The 23,794-nt window shown below is 37.8% G+C and overlaps 1 protein-coding gene across 1 annotated transcript in view; it reads left to right on the plus strand.

The window, feature by feature from the left end:
- The window catches only part of SPINK5 (serine peptidase inhibitor Kazal type 5), a 76,254-nt gene extending 53,414 nt beyond the window's left edge, over nt 1–22,840 (plus strand). Inside the window, exons 23-33 of the mRNA XM_027042039.2 lie at nt 673–800; nt 4,017–4,086; nt 4,986–5,113; nt 5,533–5,611; nt 8,515–8,642; nt 9,666–9,738; nt 10,827–10,954; nt 11,809–11,908; nt 16,200–16,330; nt 18,584–18,674; nt 21,157–22,840. Coding sequence (XP_026897840.1) covers nt 673–800; nt 4,017–4,086; nt 4,986–5,113; nt 5,533–5,611; nt 8,515–8,642; nt 9,666–9,738; nt 10,827–10,954; nt 11,809–11,908; nt 16,200–16,330; nt 18,584–18,674; nt 21,157–21,165 — 1,065 coding nt within the window. The 3' untranslated portion in view covers nt 21,166–22,840. The remainder of the gene's footprint in view (nt 1–672; nt 801–4,016; nt 4,087–4,985; nt 5,114–5,532; nt 5,612–8,514; nt 8,643–9,665; nt 9,739–10,826; nt 10,955–11,808; nt 11,909–16,199; nt 16,331–18,583; nt 18,675–21,156) is intronic.
- The last annotated feature ends 954 nt before the right edge of the window (nt 22,841–23,794 follow it).

The following is a 23,794-nucleotide window of genomic DNA, read 5'->3' on the forward strand; positions in this document are numbered from 1 at the left end:
TGACACAGGCCTGACATATGTCTTTGATAAATTCTGGCTATTCTGCTTTTCTATCTTTTCTCCTTAAGGAGGCTACATCCTCACTCTCAAGAATGAGCACTCAAAAGTCCCCTGTTTGTCTTCTCCACAGTTGTCTTGAGCCTGTCTTCCTTAGCATTTTGTATAACTTTGTACTTTCTTCCAGCAATTCTTTCTCCCTTCTGTCTACACCAGAGGTCAGCTTTTTTTTTTCTTCTGTAAAAGGCCAGATAGCAAATATTTTAGGCATTGTGAGTCATATGGGCTCTGTTTCTCCTATTCCATTCTGACATTATTGTGGGAAAGCAGCCATAAATATATCTAAATGAATGAGTTGAGGGTGTGTTTCAAGTTTTGATTTGTAAAACCCCCATATATAAGAACAGCTGGATAGATTAGTCTTATAGGCTATAGTTTGCCGACCCTTCATCTGTGCTATTAAATCCCAGCCAGCTTTATAATTTCCTTGTGTAGAACCTTAGAAGCAACATCATTATGACAACTGACCTCTGAGAATATGGGTGATTCCAGTCCCTCTTTCTCTGTAGATAGCAGTGCTGGACATTGTAATAACAGAAACTCAAATTGTTTAATGAACTTAACAATGCAACAAACCAAGTAATCCAAGAGACCTACTCTCCTCTCCTTTTTCAGGACCAATGTGCAGAGTTTCGGGGAAAGATGCAAAACGGAAAACTCACCTGTACTCGGGAGCGTGATCCTGTACGTGACGCTGATGGCAAGGCATACAACAATAAATGTACCATGTGCAAGGAGATACTGTAAGTACTTCTTTCAGCTGACAGTCTCAAAGATAGTCCCCAGTTCCTCCTGAATGACTAGCTATTTCTCATTTACTTATAGCTCCCTCCTGAAAAATTATTTTTGTTAATTCCCAAGTATTATCTCTTTCCCTTATATCCCATGAGAAACAATGAGCATTAGCAATGGCAGCTAATCATTTGTCTGATTCCTAGTCTATTTTCTCTCATAATTCTGTGACCTGCAATTGCCATCATGATAGAGCATTTCTCTTTAGAACATATAATGCCTAAGTCCTGTGGAGAGTTCACGAAGGTCATTTGGAATAGTTGACCAGCATAGTTTAAGAGGGTTGTTTCTTGCCGTGTGTGTGGAACACATTTATTGCATAATCCAGAGTGTTTCTTCTGTGTGTTTTCCCATGGTGAGTGTACTGAATTGGAGTGCTTTCTGATCCAACTCAGCCACTCTTGATTTGTGTTACTGGGTCAAGGAGCATAACCACCCTTGTACACGGAGATAGTTTTCTGGGTGACCTTGATACGTACTCATAGTTTTAAAATTTGATGCATATATCATAATGATATTAATTATGACACTTAATTGATATGAATTTAATAAGTATTTAATGCTTCTCCACACATACATCTTTTTCACCTTTCTCCTTGAAAAGAAATTACAGTCTTGTGATAGTGTAGACCATGTGAGAAAATCTGATTAGTTCAAATGTTGCATTTTACAGATGAGAAAAACTGAAATTTTTCTTTTTTTAACTTTTTTATTTTGAGAGAGACAGACAGTGTGAGTAGGGGACAGACAGAGCGGGGCTGGGAGAGAAAGAGGGAGAGAGAGAGAGAGAGAGAGAGAGAGAGAGAGAGAGAGAGAGAGACTCCCAAGCAGGCTCTGCACCATCAGCACAGAGCCTAATGCGGGGCTTGAACTCACGAAACCATGAGATCATCACCTGAGCTGAAACCGAGAGTCAGACGCTTAACCGACTGAGCCCACCCAGGCGCCCCTGAAATTTTTTTAACTTCAGGGTCTCATGGGGAAGTGAACTTCAGAGCCGAAATCAGAATCCAGTTCCTCTGAATACTAGCCTAATATTTATTCACATTATGAAAATTTGTCAGTAGAAGCAGGGCAGTAGAGTAGAGCAGTGCTAGGGTTTTAGCATCAGATAATTTCAGCTTCATGTTCTGGACAGGTTATTCCACTTTCCTAGGTTTCCATCTGCTCATATTTATAATGGTGGTAGAGGCAACAATAATCATCATAGCCACTAGTGTTTGTTTTGAAAGGTAAATGAAAAGAACCAGGTAAAACTCTCTACACAGTGCCTTGCACAAAGAAGGCATTCAATAAATGTGAATTGTCACTATTAATGCCATCAGTAGTGTCCAGTAAATAATAGGCATCAGCATGAATAGTAATAAATAATAACTAATGTTACCATTTCCTGCACTACACTGTGTTGTCCTTTTGCACAACTTCTACTTTGCAGATATGACTAACATAACTGAGAGAGCATTTCACTTAGGACTTTGCTTCTTTTTGCCACATATATTAATAGATAATTTTGTTAAGGAACGAATGACAATTCTCCAATGCAAAAAATGTATAAGATAAAATTTTGTCAATATAATCATTGTCATCTATATTATAAGATACTCATCTGGAGTATTTAACAAAACACAACATAGATGGAATATTTTTTACAATCTTTAGAAATCACTCATCTGACAATGAATGGTTTTTGACTGTCTGCATTGTAACAGGCACTGGTCATGGACAAGCATTCTTCATGTGAACAAGACAAAGTTCCTGCCATGTAATTATAATGTAATATAGAACAGACAAGTTATAAATAAATAAACAAATAACTACATAGCACAGAGCTAGATGGTAATATGGAAAATAAAGCAGAGTAAGGCAACATAAGGGGAATGCAGTTGCTGCTTTATTTATGGTGTTCAGGGAAAGCCTGACGTGTGAGGGACACCCGTAAAGAGTAAGTGAAGTGAACCATGTGGACATCTAGAGGAAGAAAGTTTCAGGCAGAGCAAGAACCAGTGAAAACTTTTCAAGATGTAAAATTACCAAGCTGAAAAACAGAAAGGAGGTCAGCATGTCTCAAAATTATTGCATGGAAGATTGCAGAAAATGAATATGGGGACATTAAATAAGGCTTTTTTAAGGCCAAGAGAAAGATATTGGATTTTATTCCATGTGTGTTCAGAGGTCACTGGAGGCTTTTGATCAGAGCCATGATTATCCCTCGAGTGGCATTAAACTGAATCATTACAGTACCCTCTTCATCCAATAGTACTTGATTAAAATTTCATGACTTTATATTTGTTTGAATCTTCAGGATCTATTTTATTGCCACTTCCCTATTTCTTATACATGCAAAGGGAACTCCCTAAAAAGAATATATACATGTATATATGTTATATACATACATACACATGTTGTTTTGTGTACAACACCAAATGAAACTTGGAAAGAAAAGTAAATGTACTAGATCTTGAGCCAACTGCATCAGAATGACTGGCTTATTGAAAATCAGGCTACAGAGTCCCAGTCTAGATCTTGTTGGGATAGTCAGTGGATCTGGATTTTTTTAAATTTCACAGGTGTTTCTTAATGTGCATGAAAACTTAGAGACCACTGGCATAAATATTTTATCAGAAAAGAGTTTAAAAAAAAAAAAAACATGATCCTAAGGTATTTTCTAGATTACTTATCTTCTTTCTATCTTGGGTTCCATACTTTAAAAACGAATACCCTAATGGGTTGATCTACAAGTCAAGGCACTAGACTGGTGAATTGGTGAGGTATTAAAAACCACGACGTAGCATGAAAAGATGAGGACACTGGGCCTGAGACTTGAAACTTGCCTCTAACTATCTGATGAGTTAATATCGAGAAGAGCTAATGGGTTCAGCAAACTTGTTCTGTGTTGTCCTGGGATTGTGAAGACCAAAGGACGAAAGTTAAAGGTAAATTTGGACACAAATAAAGGAGACTTTGAAATTACTTGAGTTTGTCTACCTAGAATACCTACCTACCCTATAGACCCTGTGATGAGGAAGCTTCTTAATAACCAAGCTGACTCTCAGCTTTGAGGATGCACAGAGATTCTCTGTGAAGGAAATGTAGGATATGAACTCTAAGGCTCCTTCCAAGCCTGAGTTTCTACTAACAGGATGACTATTGACTCTTGTCTCTTTCAGAGAAAGAGAAGCAGAGGAAAATAAGCACTCTGACTATAGATCAAATGAGACTCAATCAGCATCAAAAAAGGTGAGTCACTAACTAGATTGTGATAAAAATGGTCTTTCTGTAAGTCAACACTTGGCTATCAAAAATACAGAAAGAGAATGTCAATGTTGCCAACTAAGATCTTTGCCCTAAGAAGGTCAGAAGCCATCATAAACGTCAGTATTGCTGATAACTTGTTCAGTGTGGAAATTTCATGCCAAACGGAAATCTTTCAGTCTAACAGATTACAAAGCACTTTTATAAATCGTAGTTTATTTAATTCTCTCAACAACCTGATCAAATACATTTTTTTAACCTTATTTTATAGATGGGGAGAATGAGGCTCAGCTGCTGTAACAAATTGCTATCGACAGTGGCTTGAAACAGCACAGATGCATTATCTTATATTTCTGGAGTTCAGAAGTCCTAACTGGATCTCACACTGTGTTAAAACTAAAGTGTCAGTAGGGCTGTGTTTCTTTGTGGAGGCTGTAGAGAAGATCTGTTTCGTTGCCTTTTCTAACTTCTGGAGGCTTCCTGCATTGGCTCATGGCCACCTTTAAACTGAGCGGTGTCCACTTGAATCATTTTCATGCAGTATCACTCTGATATTGACTTCCCTGCCTCCCTCTTTCACTCCTGAGAACCTTTGTGATCACTCTGAGCCACACAGATAATTTAGGATAATCTGTCACCATTTTAAGGTCTGCTGATTAGCAATCTTAATTCTATCTTCCACCTTAATTTTTCCTTGCCATGTAAGGTAGCATATTTATAGGTTCCAGGAATTAGAATCTGGTCATGTTTGTAGGTCATTTATATTGCCTCCCAGCAAGGTTAAGTGGCTTCCTGACTCTTGAGTCAAAATCTTCAGACTTTCAAGCCCAATCAAATACTATGTGAAAATAGTCATTTCCAATATCATCTTTCCTTATTTTTAGGATACGTGTGATGAGTTTAGAAGCCAAATGAAAAATGGACAACTTATCTGCACCCGAGAAAGTGACCCTGTTCGGGGTCCAGATGGCAAAACACACGGCAATAAATGTGCCATGTGTAAGGACAAACTGTGAGTATTTTTCAAAAATGGGGCTTTAATTGTGAATATTACAGTATAATAACCGTTTCTCCTTTCTCATCAGTTTGAGAAAATGACTTTTTTTTTAAAACAGATCAGGGTGCCTGGGTGGCTTAGTCAGTTAAGCATCTGACTTTGACTCAAGTAATGATTTTGTGGTTCATAAGTTCGAGGCCTGCATCAGGCTCTGTGCTAACAGCTCAGGGCCTGAAGCCTGCTTCGGGTTCCATGACTCTCTCTTTCTGCTCCTTCTCCACTCATGCTCTGTTTATCTCTCTCGCTCAAAAATAAATAAACATTAAAAAAATGTTTTTTAATGAAAAAAATAAAACCGATCTAATTATTAATGAGGTGTTTTTTCACTCTGCTGAAATGTTTTTGTTTTTTTTTCCCCCATTTTTTTCTTCAAGGGAAAGGGAAGCAGCTGAAAAAAAAAAGAAAGAGGAGGACAACATGAGAAACACAGGGGAAAAGAGCAATGAAAACCAGGTAGTGCGTGTTAGACATCCTAACACTTAAAGCTGGATGCTTGATTGTAAGGTTAATTCTTTCAACAAATATTGATGGAATGCCAACTGAACTCACTCATTGTGGGCATAATGATAAACAGGAAACCATGGCCAGATGTGGCAAAGAAACAGCATGTGAACCAGTGCCCTAAAAGCAACTCTGATGCACTTAACCACCTGTTTGCAGGACCAGTGACAAGTGTCAAGTTTTGGTTGTTATCAAGGGGATTTCTTCTCTGAGGTTTTAAAACAAACAAATAAACAAACAATTAAGCAAACAGACACCAAAATTACAAACAAGAAAGCAAATATCAAAAACTTGGAGCTCTGATGATAAATTCTTGACTTGGTGGTCCAGTGTCATCTTGTATTCAATTTGGGCTTTAAATTTTTTTTTAATTTTTTTAATGTTCACTCATTTTTGAGAGAGAGAGAGAGAGAGAGAGAGAGAGAGCTAGTGGGGGAGGGGCAGAGAAAGAGGGAGACCCAGACTCACTGAAGTCTGAAGCAGACTGCAGGCTTTGAGCTGTCAGCACAGAGCCCACTGCAGGGCTCAAACCCACAAACCGTGAGATCATGACCTGAGCCCAAGTCAGATCCTTAACCAACTGAGCCACACATGTGCCCCCAATTTGGGCTTTAAAAATAATGTTCAAGGAGCAATGGGGTGTCTTAGTCGGTTAAGCATCAGACTCTTTATTTCAACTCAGGTCATGATCTCCTGTTTTGTGAGCTTGAGCCCCATGTCTCTGTCTCTGTCTCTGTCTCTGTCTCTCTCTCTCTCTCTCTCTCTCTCTCAAAAATAAACATTAAAAAAATAATAGAAAAAACAATGTTCAGTGCTTTATAATACTAACACATAGACTGTGACACAGCACAATCTCCTCCAATCCATCTATGGACTCCAATTAGAAAAGAGAAATTGTGAAGTTTCCCCAGGGAAGTTTTCCCATTAATGAGGGAACTTTTCATTAGGTCTATACTGACTTACAAAATGAACCATGAATAGTAATTTTCATTTTTTAAAAATATGTTGGGCATGTGCATTTTGGTAAATGAATGGGCTTGAGAAAAGATTTTGTTATCCAACTCTAAATGATCTCTTCGAGCCATCTATTCTATTTGTAATCCTGGTCAATATTTTTCTTTTTTTAATATCTATTTTACAAATTTCAAACAAAAAATACTGTCTACATTCATATATGAAAAATATCCAGACATTGTCTGTGTGTGTTTTGTGGCAAAAAGAGAACTATGGTCTTACCTACAAATGCAAAGTAAAATTTTTCACAGAACACATGCATCATCATATAAACCAGCCCAGTAGAAACTTTTGGTTCTAGAATAAATGTCACGGGGATATAAAGTACACATGGGGAGTATAGTCAGTAACAATGTATTAACTTTATATGGTAACAGATGGTAACTAGATTTATTGTGATGACCATTTTGCAAAGTATGCAAGTGCCAAATCACTACGTTGTATACCTGAAACTAGTATAATATTGTATGTCAGTTATACCTCCTTAAAAACACTAATAAACAGGCCTTCCCAAAATCAATGCAGTAGGCGGTACTGTTGCAATTTTTCAGTTGAGAAAAACTCAAGGGAAGTTAACTACACAGAGGTAATAAATAGAAAAGCCGGAGATTGCACCCATAAAGCAAAGATTGCAATATGGTGCTATCATAAACATATAAGTGTGTGGCATTTGGAGTGTATGGAAAAGGAAATAATTCCAGCAACTCCCAAAAATGATGGCTGTGAGATATTTAGTATTTGGATCAAGTATTCAATTCCAGAGGACTTTTTTACTGCTGCAGTTAAAAGTAGTTCTGGAGTTGTTCATGGGTATCACACTTTAAAGAAAGAAGGTTAACTATCATCTAGGTTACTAGTGGTGTCTTTCAAGGGCATCTTCCCATATCTCTACTTTGGCTCTTTGAACTTACAGATTTCTGTAGATGTCCAAAAATTTCCAGATCCTTTGGACTCCGTTCCATTGCCTTTTTTTTAAGGTTCTTATTTTTCAATGAATGTACAAAGCCACATTACCTTCTTACAAGTGCTTAGGAGTTTTATTCTCTGCCAGGTGAAAGCCCAGAAGATGGGAAAGCTTGTTAACAGATTTCTGAACACAATTCCAATGTTGACTTTAATTACTTCATCACTTTGAGCCTTATTTTCTCATCTGTAAAATGAGGATAATGAATGTTTATCTTCTAGGGTTTTTTATGACAACCAAAGGAAATCCACTACAGCATACAACAAAATGCCTGGCATATGATTATACAGACTTGATTTTTGCCAAGAGAGCATCTTTCAGTTCACTCCAGGGCTTTTGTATGTGTGGAATATTACGTAGAGGTGCAGGGAGACAGGTGTAGCACTCAGCCTGCTGCAAATTGTGTTAACACACTACAGGCTGCCTGACACAGTAGTAAAATTCCACTGGGATGCTATGGAGAGGATTCTAACTTCATAAGCAGATATTGAATAAAGTTCCTTTGAAACACAGTCCATCTCCAACATTTTGTTGTCTCTAGATTTTTATTTCCCCCCTTAAGTATTATAAGTTTATATCTCGCAAGTTACACTTAAAGTTTTAGAGATCAGGGGCGCCTGGGTGGCTTAGTCGGTTGAGCGTTCGACTTTGGCTCAGGTCATGATTTCACGGTTTGTGAGTTCGAGCCCTGCATCTGGCTCTGTGCTGACAGCTCAGAGCCTGGAACCTGCTTTGGATTCTGTGTCTCCCTCTCTCTCTGTCCCTACCCTGATTGTGCTCTGTCTCTCTCCATCTCTCAAAAATGAATAAACATTAGAAAATTTTTTTTTAAGTTTTAGAGATCAGACTATCATGGTAACATCTCTTTTTTCCTCAGGATCGATGCCATGAATTCCGGAACATGGTGAGAGAGGGAAAGCTTATCTGCACAAGAGAAAATAACCCTGTTCGAGGCCCCGATGGCAAGATGCACGTCAACAAGTGTGCTATGTGTCAGAGCATATTGTACGTGAAGAGGTTTATCAATCACTTTGGCACATTGTGCTCATTTGTGAGGAGATAGTTATTTTTTTGTAATGTTTTTTTTGTCTCTTTTTTAATATTTATTTTTGAGAGAGAGAGAGTGAGTCAGGGAAGTGCAGAAAGAGAGGGGGTCAGAAGATCTGAAGCGGGCTCTGCTCTGACACTGGAGAGCCCAATGTGGGGCTCGAACCCACAAATCATGAGATCATGACCTGACCCTAAGTTCGACACTCAACCAGTGACTGAGCCACCCAGGTGCCCTAGAGATAATTCTTTTTAATTTAAAAGTTAAGACCCTGGGCATCACACATTAAAAATATAGTAGGCCTTCACTTTAGAAGAGGACAGTAAGCTTCTAGAACACTCTCATAAGAAATTTTCATTTTGATAATGAGAAGCATAATTGTACCTGGAGCATCTGGGACAGGGAGACAGCTGTTGTAAAGTGTGCCAAAATCACGGACTTTCAGGAGCTGAGGAACACGGGACATGCCAGTTCACTCTGCAGTGTTTCACTTCCTCTTATATATAAAGGAAGAAATTACTACATAATAGACTTTCTGTGGGGATTCAAGGAGATAATATTTTTTAAACATTTATAAACTTTAAAGCAATATAACTATATAATGAAAATGAATATTGGAGAGTTCAGTTCTAATTTAATAAGAAAAAGAAAAAAGAGAAATGAAACATCACACCACATGAGGGCCATACAAATATTTTACTAAGGAAAACATGCAATGACCTTCTAGGAGCATATATCATTCGGGTGACAGCATAGTAGCTGAATTTATGAAAGTTGATAACATTGCCACAAATGAATTATGACAATTCCAACAATTAGGACTCATTAGTAAATATATAGATAGATAGATATTAGATATTTTTTAGATACGAGAAAATGGTGTTAGATTTGCTAAGGTTTAGAATTAGAGAAATACTTAGTTTAAAAAACTCACTAATAACCCTATAAAAAAAAATGACCTAGGCTTTTTTATTCTGCAGTGAGCGAGAAGCTAATGAAAGAAAAATGAACGATGAAGAAAACTCAAACACCAAGCCCTCAAATGACGCAAAGGTTATTTTTTCTTAATGTGTATTTATTTCTGAAAGATAGAGCACGAGCAGGGGAGGGACAGAACAGAGAGAGGAGGACAGAGGATCCAAAGCAGGCTCCACACTGACAGCAGAGAGCCCGATGCTGGGCTGAGAACTCACAAACCGTGAGCTCACGTTGGACACTCAACCCACGGAGCCACGTAGGCACCCCACAAAGATTATTTCTTAAAAGATATGAAGATGACTATTTTGCCATCTATCCTCAGCATCTTACATTCTCCAGTTTTTTGATAATAAAAATGCTAATGTTTTGCTTCAAAGAAAAGAGACTCTGCTAATATTTGCATTTTGGTTATAACAACATTTTTTTCTGTCCTTAAGGTTTAACATTTTTCTCAATTTTGTAGAGAATTCTCCTGCAGTGTGTGTCCACTATTGCTTTATTCTCTCCTCTTTGGGAGAAATAGGGATTGAAAAATAGAGTATAAAAATCTTTACAACCTCAACCGCATGCTTATCTCTGACACTAAATGTGAAATGAGGTTTCAGGTAGTTTGTTGACATTGATTTTTACAATTCAGGTAATATAAACTAATTTCAAAGCTTCCTCTTCAGCTTCTCTCCTTGATCTCTTTTTTCTGTTTCCTCCAGATGGCTTTCTGAGCATCAATGACTTAATAGTGTGTATGTGTGATGCTGCCTTTTCTATTTACTTTTCAATGCAAAGAAGACATGTTCAGTCCTTTGCAATAATAATCACATTTGTAGCATTAGATTCCTGTGATATTGTCCTTGGGTCAAGAGTACACCTCATGTGGAAAATGAGAGAAAGGAAGAAAGGAAGCAAGGAAGGAAAGGGAGACAAGGGAGACAAGGAGATCTGTCAAGAATTAACCCCCTGCATTTTTGGGACCAGTGCAGAGAGATTCAGAATGAAGTGGGGGATGGAAAGTTTAAAGTCTGGGTGCTCCTTGGCCTACATTGTCAGGGGAAGTGCACTGAGTCTGAACTCAGAGCTAAGAAAAGACTTTCTGAAATCAAGTTTGAGAAAGCCACCAAGCCAAGAAGGGGGAAAATCCTGTTCACTTGCCCTTTCTCATTTTCTAGGATGAGTGCAGTAACTTTCGGGAGTACGTGAGGAATGATGAGCTCATGTGCACGCGAGAGAATGACCCCGTGCGAGGTGCTGATGGAAAGTTATACAAAAACAAGTGCTACATGTGCAGAACTATCATGTGAGTAAGAGGATCCTGTTACCCTCTTCAGTGGGGCAATTGCATTTTTATTTTTATATTTTTCAATGCAAAAAGGAGTTTTTATTAAAGCATGGAGATAGGATATGTGGAAATTGCGTTTTTAGGAGCTGCTGGTTAAATAAATGTGTGCACACAAATCAATGGAATCCTTAAAATAAGTCTTTAGATTCAAGGCCCTTAAAAGTTGAGAACACCTGGTATAGGAGAAAGAACACTTGGACTTGGAGACAGGAAATCCAGGTGTAAATTCTAACTATGATATTTACTAACTGTGTCACTCAAAAGAAAAATTTTTTTCAACTCTCAGGATCATAGCTACAAGAAATTGTTCCAAATCTTTGTTCCGTGACTAGATCAGACTCATCAGAGAAGTCTTTCTTTTTAAGAAATATAGATTTTTACACCCCAAAATATATTGTCAGAAAATTCAGAGCTAAGGAACTTGTTTTTTAGAAAGGGTTTCTAGGTTATTTTGACAAACAACCATATTTGGGGACAATGGACATGATAGAGATTAATGAGCATGACTATGAAAAACACTGTGTGAACATGATAATAATATGTTCCTGGAGATAAGAATCATCAATACTACCCTCTTTTTATGTTCTAGGAAAGCTAATCTCAAGGAATTGAAGCAACTTGTCCAAGGTTATATGTCGATTAAGTGATGAGCACTCTAAACCAGTTTGCCTTTGTGTACCTTTCTTTACATCATCCTCTGGTTGAATGTTCTATATCACATTTTATTCAGGGTTATTTAACACCCCCCTGGAAGTTATAGGAGGTAGTCTTTGTGGCTATACCTTTAAACTACTTTCTGTCTTCTTCTATAGTCAAAAAGAAGCTTTGGAAAGGGCAAGAATTCGAGAAAAGTCATCCCACATTAGATCTTCTGCAGAGAAAAACAGCCCAGCTTCCTCCAGTTCTTCTCTGGTAAGAACGGCTGCTTCAGAAAAGCTACTCATTAACTTAAAGCACCTATGCTTGGGGCGTGTTGCCACTCGCTCTCCATGAACTTCATTTCTATGGAAAGGCCTTGGAAAGGCTAATCCAGTGTAACTCCAAATCCTTTGTCTGTACTTCATGCTCAGTGAGAGTTCTGGGATGACTGGGCATATTATTCTGTGCACTTTTAGATTATTAGTCCTGCTCCAAGCCAATTTAGTACGTTTTCAACATTTTAAAACATGAATGTGACTTATTGCTCATGTGGTCCAATAAATAATTTTAGCAGACCAGAAAGACTCCTCATCCAGCTTCCTTTTGCTCCCCATCCCCAAACCAGCCCTCCTCCCAATAGCCCAGAGAGGTGTGCTGAGCATGTTCAAACTTGTGAAATTCCACCAATCAGCAATTCACAGTGGTTAAAACTTGCTTCTTCAAAATACAAGTTGAAGGCCATCAGTAATGCATACCTTAGTGTAAATTAGCCTGAGAGAGAGAGTGCGAGTGGGAGAGGGGCTGAGAGAGAGGGAGACAGAGGATCTGAAGTGGGCTCTGCTCTGGCAGCAGAGAGCCCAATGTCAGGCTCAAATTCATGAACCATGTGATCATGACCTGAGTCGAAGCTGGACGCTTAATGAACTGAGCCAACCAAGCGCTCCACTGTTTGCTTTTTTAGAGCTTTGCCAAGGTGGGGACTAGAAAGGAGGAAAGGGGGGTAAGAGAACATGAAGTATACTCATGAAGTAGAATATCAAATTGGCCCCTAAAAGTGAGACTTTAGCACCTAGTCCGATGACCAAGAAAAAAAGAAAGTATCAAACATGAATTTTATCTTATTATTTGCCCAATTTAAGTAGGATAATAGATGAGTTGCACTAGTGAAATACATAGTAATGACATATTTCTAGTAAATTAGACACTTCGCTAGGAATCCCATAAGCATGAAGATAAACTATTCACAAATCTGTTCTTTTTTCCCCAGCTTTATTGAGATATAATTGACATATAACATTGTGTGAATTTAAGATGTACAGTGTGTTGATTTAGTACACTTCTTTGTTGCAAAATGATACCACCGTAGTGTTAGCAAACATTGCCATCATCTCACATAATTACCATTTTTGTGTGTGTTGAGAACATTTAAGATTTTTCACTTACCAACTTTCAAGTATATAATACAGCATTATTAGCTATAATCACCATGCTGTATATTACACCCCCAGAATTTATTTATCTTATAGCTGAATATTTGTACCCTTTGGCCAATATCTCCCATTTCCCCCAATCCTATTTCCCTGGTAACCATCATTCTATACTCTGTTTCTGACTTTGAATTTTTGGTTTCCATATATAAGTGATATCATAGAGTATTTGTCTTTCTCTGTCTGACTCTAGCATTATGCCTTAAAGATTCATCTCAGTTGTCATAAATGATGGGATTTCCTTCTTTCTAATGGTAGGAATTTCTTCTTCCAGTGGCGTGGGTGTGTGTGGATGTGTATGGGTGTGTATATAACACATATTCTTTTTTTTTAAATTTTTTTTAATGTTTATTTATTCTTGAAAGAGACCGAGAATGAGGGAGGGAAGGGCAGAGAGAAACACACACACAGAATCTAAAGCGTGCTCCAGGCTCTGCACTGTCAGCACAGAGCCCAATGCGGGGCTCAAACTCACAAACTGAAAGATCATGACATGAGCTGAAGTCGGATGCTTAACCACTGAGCCACCCAGGCATTCCTATAACACATATTCTTTATCTACTCATCCACTGATGGGCATTTAGGTTGTTTCTGTATCTTGGCTACTGGGAATAATAAAATCTGTTCTTTTTTTTTTTTAAACATTTTACTGAAGTGTAATAGTCATATAGAAGAAGTATGCTTTTCATGAGTGTACAGCTACATGAAATATCACAAAGGGACCACCCCTGTGATAATAGCACCTAGGTCAAGAAATGAGATATTGCCAGCAGACCAGAAGCCTCATCAAGATTCTTCCTAATGTACAATGTCATTTTGAGCTGAGCTTTTCCTTGGAGATGAGAACCATATGCATTATTCATTTCATCATCCATCCATTCATTTGACAAATGTTTATTGAACACCCACATTTTCCAAGCATTATTTATGTGTATGAGAATGATAGCCATAAACACAGGAGACGAAACTGTCTGCACTCATGGAGTTTATATTTGAAGAACATAGGTAATCGATAACATGAATGAATAAAGTGTAAATCCAAGGGGGTATTAAATAAAATAACGATGTAGCAAATACTGGGATCGGAGTAAGGGGGGGATACAATTTTAAGTAGCCTGTACAGGAAAGCACTCTGAGGTGACATTTACACCAACACCTAATGGGATTGATTCCATACATGTAAGTGAGAAGACAGCATTCCAAGAAAAGAATAGCAAAGCTCCAAGGAAGGGGTTAAAGACAGCAAAGAATCCAGTGTAGCTGAAATAGAGTAACCTCAAAGAGAGCCATAGAAGAGGAGGTCATTAAAGTAACAGAAGGCCATATTATATAGGATTTTGTAGACCAGACTAAAGATACTGAGGGGCCCCTCAGTAAAGATACTGGGTGGCTCAGTTGGTTGGGCCTCAGACTTGGACTCAGGTCATGATCTCATGGTCCATGAGTTCGAGCCCCATGTCAGGCTCTGTGCTGACAGCTTGGAGCCTAAAGCCTGCTTCAAATTCTGTGTCTCCCTCTCTCTCTGCCCCTTCCCACTCATGCTCTGTCTGTGTCTCAAAAATAAATAAAACATTAAAAAATATTAAAAAAATAAAGACACTGACTATCATTCTGAACCAAGGTTTTATAAAGAGGAGTGATATGATCTGATTTATTTTTTAAAAGAATAACTTTGCATAATATATTGAAAATAAACTACAGGGAGGCAAGAGCAAAATCTGGACAGCTGGTTAGTCATAGCAGTCATCAATGGAAGAGATGATGGTAGTTTATACCACGGCAGTGGTGGTAGAAGTCATGAGAGGTGGTTGGATCCTGGGTCTGCTCTGAAGGTAGAATCAACCATACTTGGTTCAGAGTTGTTGTAGTACATAAGAAAAAAGAGAAGCAGGGATGCCTGGGTTGCTCAGTCAGTTAAGCATCCAACTTTGACTCAGGTCACGATCTCGCGGTTTGTGAGTTCAAGCCCCATGTCGGGCTCTGTGCTGACAGCTCAGAGCTTGGAGCCTCCTTCGGATTCTGTGTCTCCCTCTCTCTCTGCCCCTTGCCTGCTTGCATTCTGTCTCTCTCTCTCTCAAAAATAAATGAACATCAAAAAAAAATTTTTTAATGTATAAAAAAGAAGAAAAAAGAGAAGCAGCCTGTCTTTGTTGTTTCCGTACAATGCTTTATCCTAGTAGTTTTGAACCTTGTAGCAGCAGATACATGAAAAAATACTAAGGATATATGTGGTTCAGTCCTGCCTTTGTCAGTGATTCATAGACGGTGCTTGTCTAAATTCTCCCTGATTATCTATTAATATGGAACTCATCATAATCTAAAGCAGTCCATTTGGATGCTTTAATTATTTGTCTAAACAAGTATACTAGCAAACAAGTATTTCTGTATGAGTGGCTACAGATATGATACTATTAAATTTTCTCTTTTCAGTCTGTTTCAAAGAGTGGTTTTCAAGGAATTTATTAGTTTCATCTCAGTTGTCATGTTTATTGGCATATAGCTATAACATATCCACATCATGCTTTAATATCTATTATCTAGTGAAACCCCCTTTTTATTTTTAATATTGCTAATGTATATTTCTTGACTTTTTATCAGTTTTGCAAATGGTTTATCAATTTATTAATCTTTTTAAACAACCAGTGGTTGGCTTTGTTCTGTTTTCTATTTCATTAATTTCTCTTCTGTATTATTGTTTTCTTCTATTTTCTTTGAGTTTAGTTTGTTTATTATTTGCTAGCTTCTCGACATGGAAGTTTGGGTCACTGATCTTAAAACTTTCTTCTTTGCCAATTATAAAATTGTTACAACTGTCCCCATATCACTGCTTTAGCTGCTGTGATTTGACATCTGGTAGTTTTGTCATCATTCAGTTCAAAACACTTCTACATTACTTTGAATCATGAGTTATTTAGAAGTGGATTGGTTGATTTTTAAATAGTGAGTGTCTATGACTTATGTTACAGTTCCTTTACTAATCTTTTATTCAGATGTGACTGAGGAAATCAAAAGGTTTTTCCAAGCCCATCCCTCTTGAGTGCCATTGACAAAATCTGATTTATGTTTTGCTTGCTCAGGATTCTGAGATGTGCAAACACTACCGAGTATTACCCAAGATGGGTTACCTTTGCCCAAAGAATTTACATCCTGTCTGTGGTGATGATGGCCAGACGTACAACAATCCCTGCATGCTCTGTCATGAAAACCTGTAAGTCTACAAGTTGCACTACTATATCTTCAAGGGTAGAGGTTCTTGACTGTGGTGTTGACCCACAGTACTGCACTGATAGCAGTTTGAGGTGTGTTGTACCAATTTACTAACCGTAACAGTTAAAAATTCAAAATTTGTGGATGATCTTATTCATATATAAAATAGAGAAGACTGAAGATTATCCTTTTGGCTAAATTGCTTACATATTTTACTGAGTAGAAGAGAAAGGAAAAGTGGTGGGGTTATAACAATTAGAGAAAGTCTCTATTAGCCCATGTATACTCAGGAGAATGTGAACATCGTCCACCCACTATATAAAAAGGAAAAAGTTGAGAATTATTGCTATGTTGAGTCAGCCCAGCCTATAATCTCTACTGGGCCTATTGACTACCTGATAGCCAGGTATTTCAGATCCTCTCCAGGTCTTCTTGGTGAAGAAGTGGTGTCATGCAAGAGAAAGCAACTGGGAACAAATGGCAGACTTGCTGTGGGCTCTCAGATTTGTGCATCTTGGGCATATCCTCATTCTGAGATTCAGTTTTTCCACTGGAGAAGTGCACACTGTTCTCTGAGCCAGCTGGCTTCACTAGGTTGTTAGGAAGAATTGCCATTTTTATTTGAAATTAAATATAAGGGATTTGTTTTTATACTGTCATCATTGGTTTTAGCTCTGTTGCTTTTCTGCTCAAATACTGTCTTGCCCTCCCCTCCGTTCCCAGCCTCCATTGGGCCAGCTCGAAGTGAAAGCACGGTGACAAATCTTGACTTTTCCATCCTGCCTCACCCCACCTAGATTTACACTGTAGTCCATGTATGTTCTAGTCTTCTGAGGACACTGTAAGCAAAGGTCAGAATGTGAGGATGGTACACTCTGCAGTTCATATACTTAGAATAACATCTGAAGACTGTTTTATGTGTTCTCACATCTGTAGGTAAAGCACTTGCACTTTAATCCTCTCACTGAATCCTCACTATATTGTACAGAGGATGACTCTGAGGCTCAGAGAGTCTAGGTAATTTGTTTAAAGTCACAAAGCTAGGAAGTAGATCAAACAGGATTTTAACCTTGTTGGTTTAGATCTAAATACAGTTTTCTTTTCTTTCCACTACACTACTGTTGTATCCAAGGTGGTAGTTCTTTAAACATTTGGGGATCAAAAATTTCTTTGTCGATATGGAGAAAGTTACCTCTTTCCAGCAAAGAAAAAAAATGAAGCAACATTAATAATTTGTATGTTTATTATCTATGGGCACATAAATCTCTTGAAATCCATCCATGGATCTTACAGAGTTTTAAGAATTAAGAAATCTCCATTCAAGAAATGAATGCAACCATTCAGGAATTTGTTTTATATATGCCTTCTCTTCAGCCCAGAAAATTTTCAACTTCCCATTACTGTAAAGGTCAGAGCCTAAATTATCCACCCAGTGTTCTTTAGTCATTCCATTAACTGTATAAACCCATAACAAGTGATACTCTAGTCAAGGGAACATTGAGTCACACACTTCAATGGTAAAAATATTAATAAAGCATGCCTCAGGATGGATTTTTTACCTAAAGGAACTGGAAATATATATTACGGAGAGAAGATCCAGGCTATCCAAGCAAGAGAGAATAGTACCGGTTTCTGTGTTCTCAGAGGAAGTTAGAGGGAAGCCATTTCGACTTGAGCAATGTCCAAAGACAAGGCAAATTATCTTGATAGATAGTGAGTTTCTCATCACAGAGGCAAACGAGTAGATATTTAATATATGATATTTCTTAAGAGAGGCATTAAAATTTCATACCTTTTAAGATTTTTTCCAGCAATAAAATTCAAACTGATTATGTATTGTTATATTTTATAAAATCTATATTCTATATTTAGTATATTTTACATATTTTATTATATATATGTATTATATTTTGTAATCCCACATTATCTAGTTTTCCCATCTGTAAAATAATGGCTTTGGACTAGATAGTTTCCAGGTTTATTTCCAACATTGAACAATTTCATAAGTAGATAGGTGGATTGAAATGCGATGGAATGGATCTAGGACTGGAGAATGAATTTGGAGCTGAATCTGAAGAGAGGACTGAACCTGGGTGATCCCTACTGGAAAATAGTTGAATTCAGATCCCAGGTCCTACCTTTAATTTCAGTTCTGGTGTGATGCCCAGATGTCACCCACATTGATCCTTGTTGTTGTTTTCTCATTATAACTGTGAGTTTTTCCAGCCTTTAAATTTCCTCTGTTCTGTTTTAGAATACGCCAGACTAACACACACATACGCAGTGAAGGGAAGTGTGAAGAGAACAGCACCCCAGAAACAACACCTCTTGATGTGCCAGCATCTGTAAGTACACCACATTCGTGATTACAGTGTCAGAGCCAATTGGTTCTGCTTCTGTGTCTTCCACTGGCTGATGGACGTTTCTCGGCTAGGGAAGTGACACTGGGTCACGTGACCCCAGAACTGGTCATGTCTTCCTTGTGAAGATAATTAAGTAATTACTGAAATATGCAGGGATAATAATATAATAGTTAATATTTTAAAAATATTTACTGTTTACTGGGATCATTAAGAGATTGTTTATAAGCAATGTCCCATCAGGGGACATTTGTCTAAGTATGAACTTAGACAAAGAGTCCATAGTATAAACTTAGAGTAACAGACCCTGGTAGAGTGCTTATGTATTTTTAATAATATTAACGAATTATAGCTTAATAAATTTACATTTGATGTTAAAATATATATTTGTATTCAATAAAACAAAATATTTTAATCAATTACATTTACTAAAAAAATATTTCTTATTATTCACAACTGGTTTCATGCCACTCCACTGCCGTAAAAAGCTTTGGCAATAATGGAATTGGAAACCTCTCTGCCAGATTTGGGGCTCTGAAGCAACACTAGATGAGACCATGTTCAAAAGAACTACTCAGTGAGCCTTGACATGGCAAACTGGAAAAATAAGAGGCGTAAGCTAGGTGTTTTGGGTTTTACGTTAGCGGCTAGAAGGCCAGGTAGAGTAGGCAGAGTATAGCGGTGAAATCAGGAGACCTTCCTTTTTCCTCGTGTGTGCTTGACAGTCATCTCTTTTCTCTGGATTCTACACATCCATAAAGAAAAGGTATAAACTTTTGCTCTACTCCTATTATTGTGTTTGCTGTCTTATTACATATAAATTCTTTTTTAACTATTACATTTAAATTCTTAGTGGTTTGTTCCTTATTGACAGAATATACTATCCCTCCCATCTCACAAACATACCCTGTTACATATAACTCAGGGCAGGGACGTAAAAATACTCTTTATGTGAATTCTAAAGACCACACCTCCGACCATATCATGCTGTTATCTCATGTAGACAAGTTGACAAAAAGTACTTTATGAGGAATTTGCCATAGGAAATACTGATAAGATGTATTCATTCAAATAAGGAAGAATCTTGCCAGGGCTAAGCATTATAAAAGGTTTTGTAAGAGAGTGCCTTCCTTTCATTTTTGGGTGTGTTCTTTCCACTAGAATTATGTAACAGACATTATTAACAGCAGGACTTATTTATGGTGTTAGATGATGGAATAAATCATTAGAACAAAAGATGTCCCGAACATGGGTTCAGTTCCCTCTGTAGGATTCGTGGTGTGATCTTGGATACACCAAGGTGGTACAGGTGGGTGATGGCCCAGCATTGCTCTGATGACTATGATGATGCGTGTCCTGGAGGTCGAAACCTATTGCCTGAACTTTGTTCCTGTATAGAAAGATTCTATAAGACAGTCTGGAGTCTGAAGAATGAATTAAACGCCAGATCACAACTTTTCTGGAATAACAGACCGAGGATCCTAGAACGCATACTTACATTTAATATCTAAGAAGTATTTTCTATTGTACGATAACTACTATGATTTATATAACTCAGAATTTTATGTGCTCTTTCCTTGTGCGCATCTTCACAATAGGCCTGTGATTAGGACAGGGATTATTATCTTTCCGATTTTATAGAAAATCAGCCCAGGGAAGATCCTGCAATTACCAGAATTATTCAATATTACATTTTGGGTCTGGTATAGGTCTTCTGACTTCAGAGCTTATGCTCTGCTACTATCCCTTGGTTATCAGGAGATTCTGAAAACCAGGAGCTCTAGAAAAGGGATTACATATCTCAATTAAATAAAAATTAGCTACCTTGAAAGGAAATTTCCTGACAAAGATTTTCAAAGATGTAACGAGACCATAGATTTCCACTTTCAAACCAAAGTAAATCTCCTGGGGTGGTTGTGAGGACTAAACTGGAGGTTTAGGTTTGGAACAACAGTGCTGCTGGTGCTCCAGGTGGTACTAGCTGATAACGCACAGGAATATGGAAGAAAACTTCCTGAGGCCCTTGCCTTCTTCTAAAAATCAGAGAGATGATTAAATTCTTACAACCCAAAGAAGCTATAATAGTAAAGCATTAGTGTTGGAGGAATTGGATTTAAGTTCTGACCAAATGTGAGACCTTGGCAAGTCACTAGCCTTCTCTAGAGCTCAGTTCCCTGCTCTGTGAAACGATGTTAATGACACCTACCTCTTTTCATTACCATGAGGACCACATGTAATCAAGCACAGAGTTCGTATTTGTATCTGTCTCAACAGGTAGTATGTACTAGGTGTTCAGTACTCATTGAATCAATTGAATAAATGTGGAAGTGATTTTAAATGGTGAGTTCTAGGCAGAATGCACTGATCTGTGGATTTCTCTAACTACAACATAACTATAAATGTATAGCCCACATCTCTATTATATCTCTGAGTTTCTAGCACCTAAACTATCCATCTTCTCTTCCAGGACAAATGATGGAAGAATTGGTGAAAGCCATGAGGGAAAATATATGCCCTAATTCTGAATCGCCTCTCACCATCTGTATATACAAAGAATTCTTCAGAGCTTATTATTTACTATAGAAAATGATACAGTGCTGTTGGGGGAATGGACTCACTGACTTTCAGTCTTTCCCATCTCTTTCCTCCTAGAATCTGTGATCCAAGGGCACAGAGATATCTCCATCTGTCTGTGCTTGAAAATCTCCTGATCGCAATGCTGTCTGTTCAACTACTTGTTCAATAAAAGTAAACCCAGCAGAACACTATTTCTGGGATTTCTTCATCACTGCCTGGATTTACAGGCTTTACAGAAGCTGAAAACTACCCTTTTGTCTTGCTAAGCTATTGGTGGACACAAAATGCTCACTTTTTTTTCAGTTTCAAGTTGCTGTCCTAGTTAGAGGAAATGTCTAGAAGAGAGGTAGGGAGGTATGGGATCCAGGCATTCAAGAGCTGTATAAAGCCAAACCAGTTATGAATCACCTTCCGTATCTGTCACTTTACCAGCTCTCCTATGTAACTTCCGTATTTCCATGCAGAGTGTAACTACCTCTGTGACACAGATACCATCCAAAGACACAAACCAGTAGTTTCTCATATTCAGTCGTGTTGCCTATTGACCATTTCCTATATCACAGTCTGGGAGAAGACTAAGCAGATGAGAATTACCAGTGTGTTGCAAGTCTCTAGAGCAGCACAATCCAATAGAAAAAGAATTCAAGTCACATGTAATCTCAGATTTTCTAATAGTAAAGAAATGGGTAAAATCAACTTTAATAATGTATTTTATTTAGAACCCAGTATGTCAAAACTCTTTATCATTTCAAAATATAGTCAATATACACTTTCATTTTAGCAGGTCATTGATATTTTATATTCACAGCATACCTGTTTGGACCAACCACATTTCAAGTGCTACGTGTAGCTAGAGGCCACGAAATGAGACAGTGAGCTAATGCACTTGAGAAATTAACCAGGGAATACAAGTGCGAGGTAGGGGTGGGATGGAACAGCTTGTAAGCTCCTGCCTCAGCGCTGAAACTCTGTCACGTTCAGCATCTTGATACTGACGTCCTGTGACAGCACCTAGATGGGATAAACACATCCTAGAGGGAAAAAGCTATGGAGAATCCATCGTGGTTGAAGTTGTTCTCAGCTGAAGAACTGTACCCAGAATGGTAGGTCTACTTGGATTTGGGGAGTTAACTTTGGTTTTTTTTCCTCTGCCCTTTTCTCTTAGATAAGTTGTTGCTAGGGCAATTACAGTTAGGATTTTGTAATCATTGTCCTTTGTAACTGCGTGAAAAATCAATTCTATGCTGTTTTTCCCCTTATGTTATCATTAAGGTAACAGAAAAAAAAAAAAAAAGAAGGTTATAAATCCTTTTTTTTTTTCAAGCATGAAAATATTGTCATTTCTGGAAAGAAAAAAAAGTGAGAAAACAATGTTGCTATTTTCTTTGGCAATTCCAGGATATAAGGGATGGGTTAGAGATTCTTTAACATGAGATTGTATCTCCTAAGTGGGTAGTTCTCGGAAATCCAGAAACTCTATTTTCATGGCCAAGACATATTGTTTTTTGAGAAGTAGTTGCTTTTTTATGTCACTTTGAACATTTGAAATATAAACAATAAACCATTTACAAATATTCAACTTTCATTATTTTTTCTATTATGATTATCATTATTAGCTAATATGCACAAAAACTTTGTTACCCATGTTTAAGACTTAACCAATCCTTGATAATCATTCTGAGCACCAGGGCAAATGTGGCTTAGGAATAGGATGGAGTGGAGGATAAGATGGTCTGGAGTGGGATTAAACAGGGAGATGGAAAAAGGCTCAGGGACCCAGGGAAGGTCAAGAGTAAAGTGGGGGGTGCAGATGTCAGGAATGGGATGGGTACCAAGAAAAATAGAGAGTGGACTGAGATGCAGGGATTGGGGTTGAGTGTGAATGTGTTGAACATGTTACTTGGAATTTAAAACAAAGCTGAAAGTTGATTTTTTTGGTGGGGGGGACACAAACTAGAGGTGAATATAAAATGTCCTCTGTGTCACAACGGTCACAACAAAATAGCTGCATTAATAATCAAGTAAACTAATTTTTGAGTTGCTTCTTGAGTTATGTCTTGATGGATGGTGGGCAGATGAAAACTGGACCCATCTCACTGAGGTTACACAAACCAGCTCTAAAATTGTAGACCAGGACGTGACAAATGATCCTGTGTTGGAACTAAAAAAAAACAAAACTATTTATATCACCTCTTCTTGGTCACTCTGACAGACTTATGCATTTCTCTATAACTGATGCTCTTTCAGATTCCATTTTCAGAATATGGGTTTTCATAGATCTACCACTGTCAACTCCTTTATTTTCTCATGTAAGGGACTCACCTGAGATCTTCCTCTTTCTCTCAAGGCTACACAAACACCCAAGGAGAATACTTATCTACACTATGAGTAGGGAAAATTTTTCTGTAAACAGCCAGATAGTAAATATTTTAGGCTTTGTGGGATAGTTTCTGTCACAATCACTCTATGCTGTTGTTGTGTGAATAAATGAATTTAAATTATGTAAATAAATATACGTGGCTGTGTTC

The sequence above is a fragment of the Acinonyx jubatus genome, chromosome A1, assembly GCF_027475565.1.
Source record: "Acinonyx jubatus isolate Ajub_Pintada_27869175 chromosome A1, VMU_Ajub_asm_v1.0, whole genome shotgun sequence".
Lineage (NCBI taxonomy): Eukaryota > Metazoa > Chordata > Mammalia > Carnivora > Felidae > Acinonyx > Acinonyx jubatus.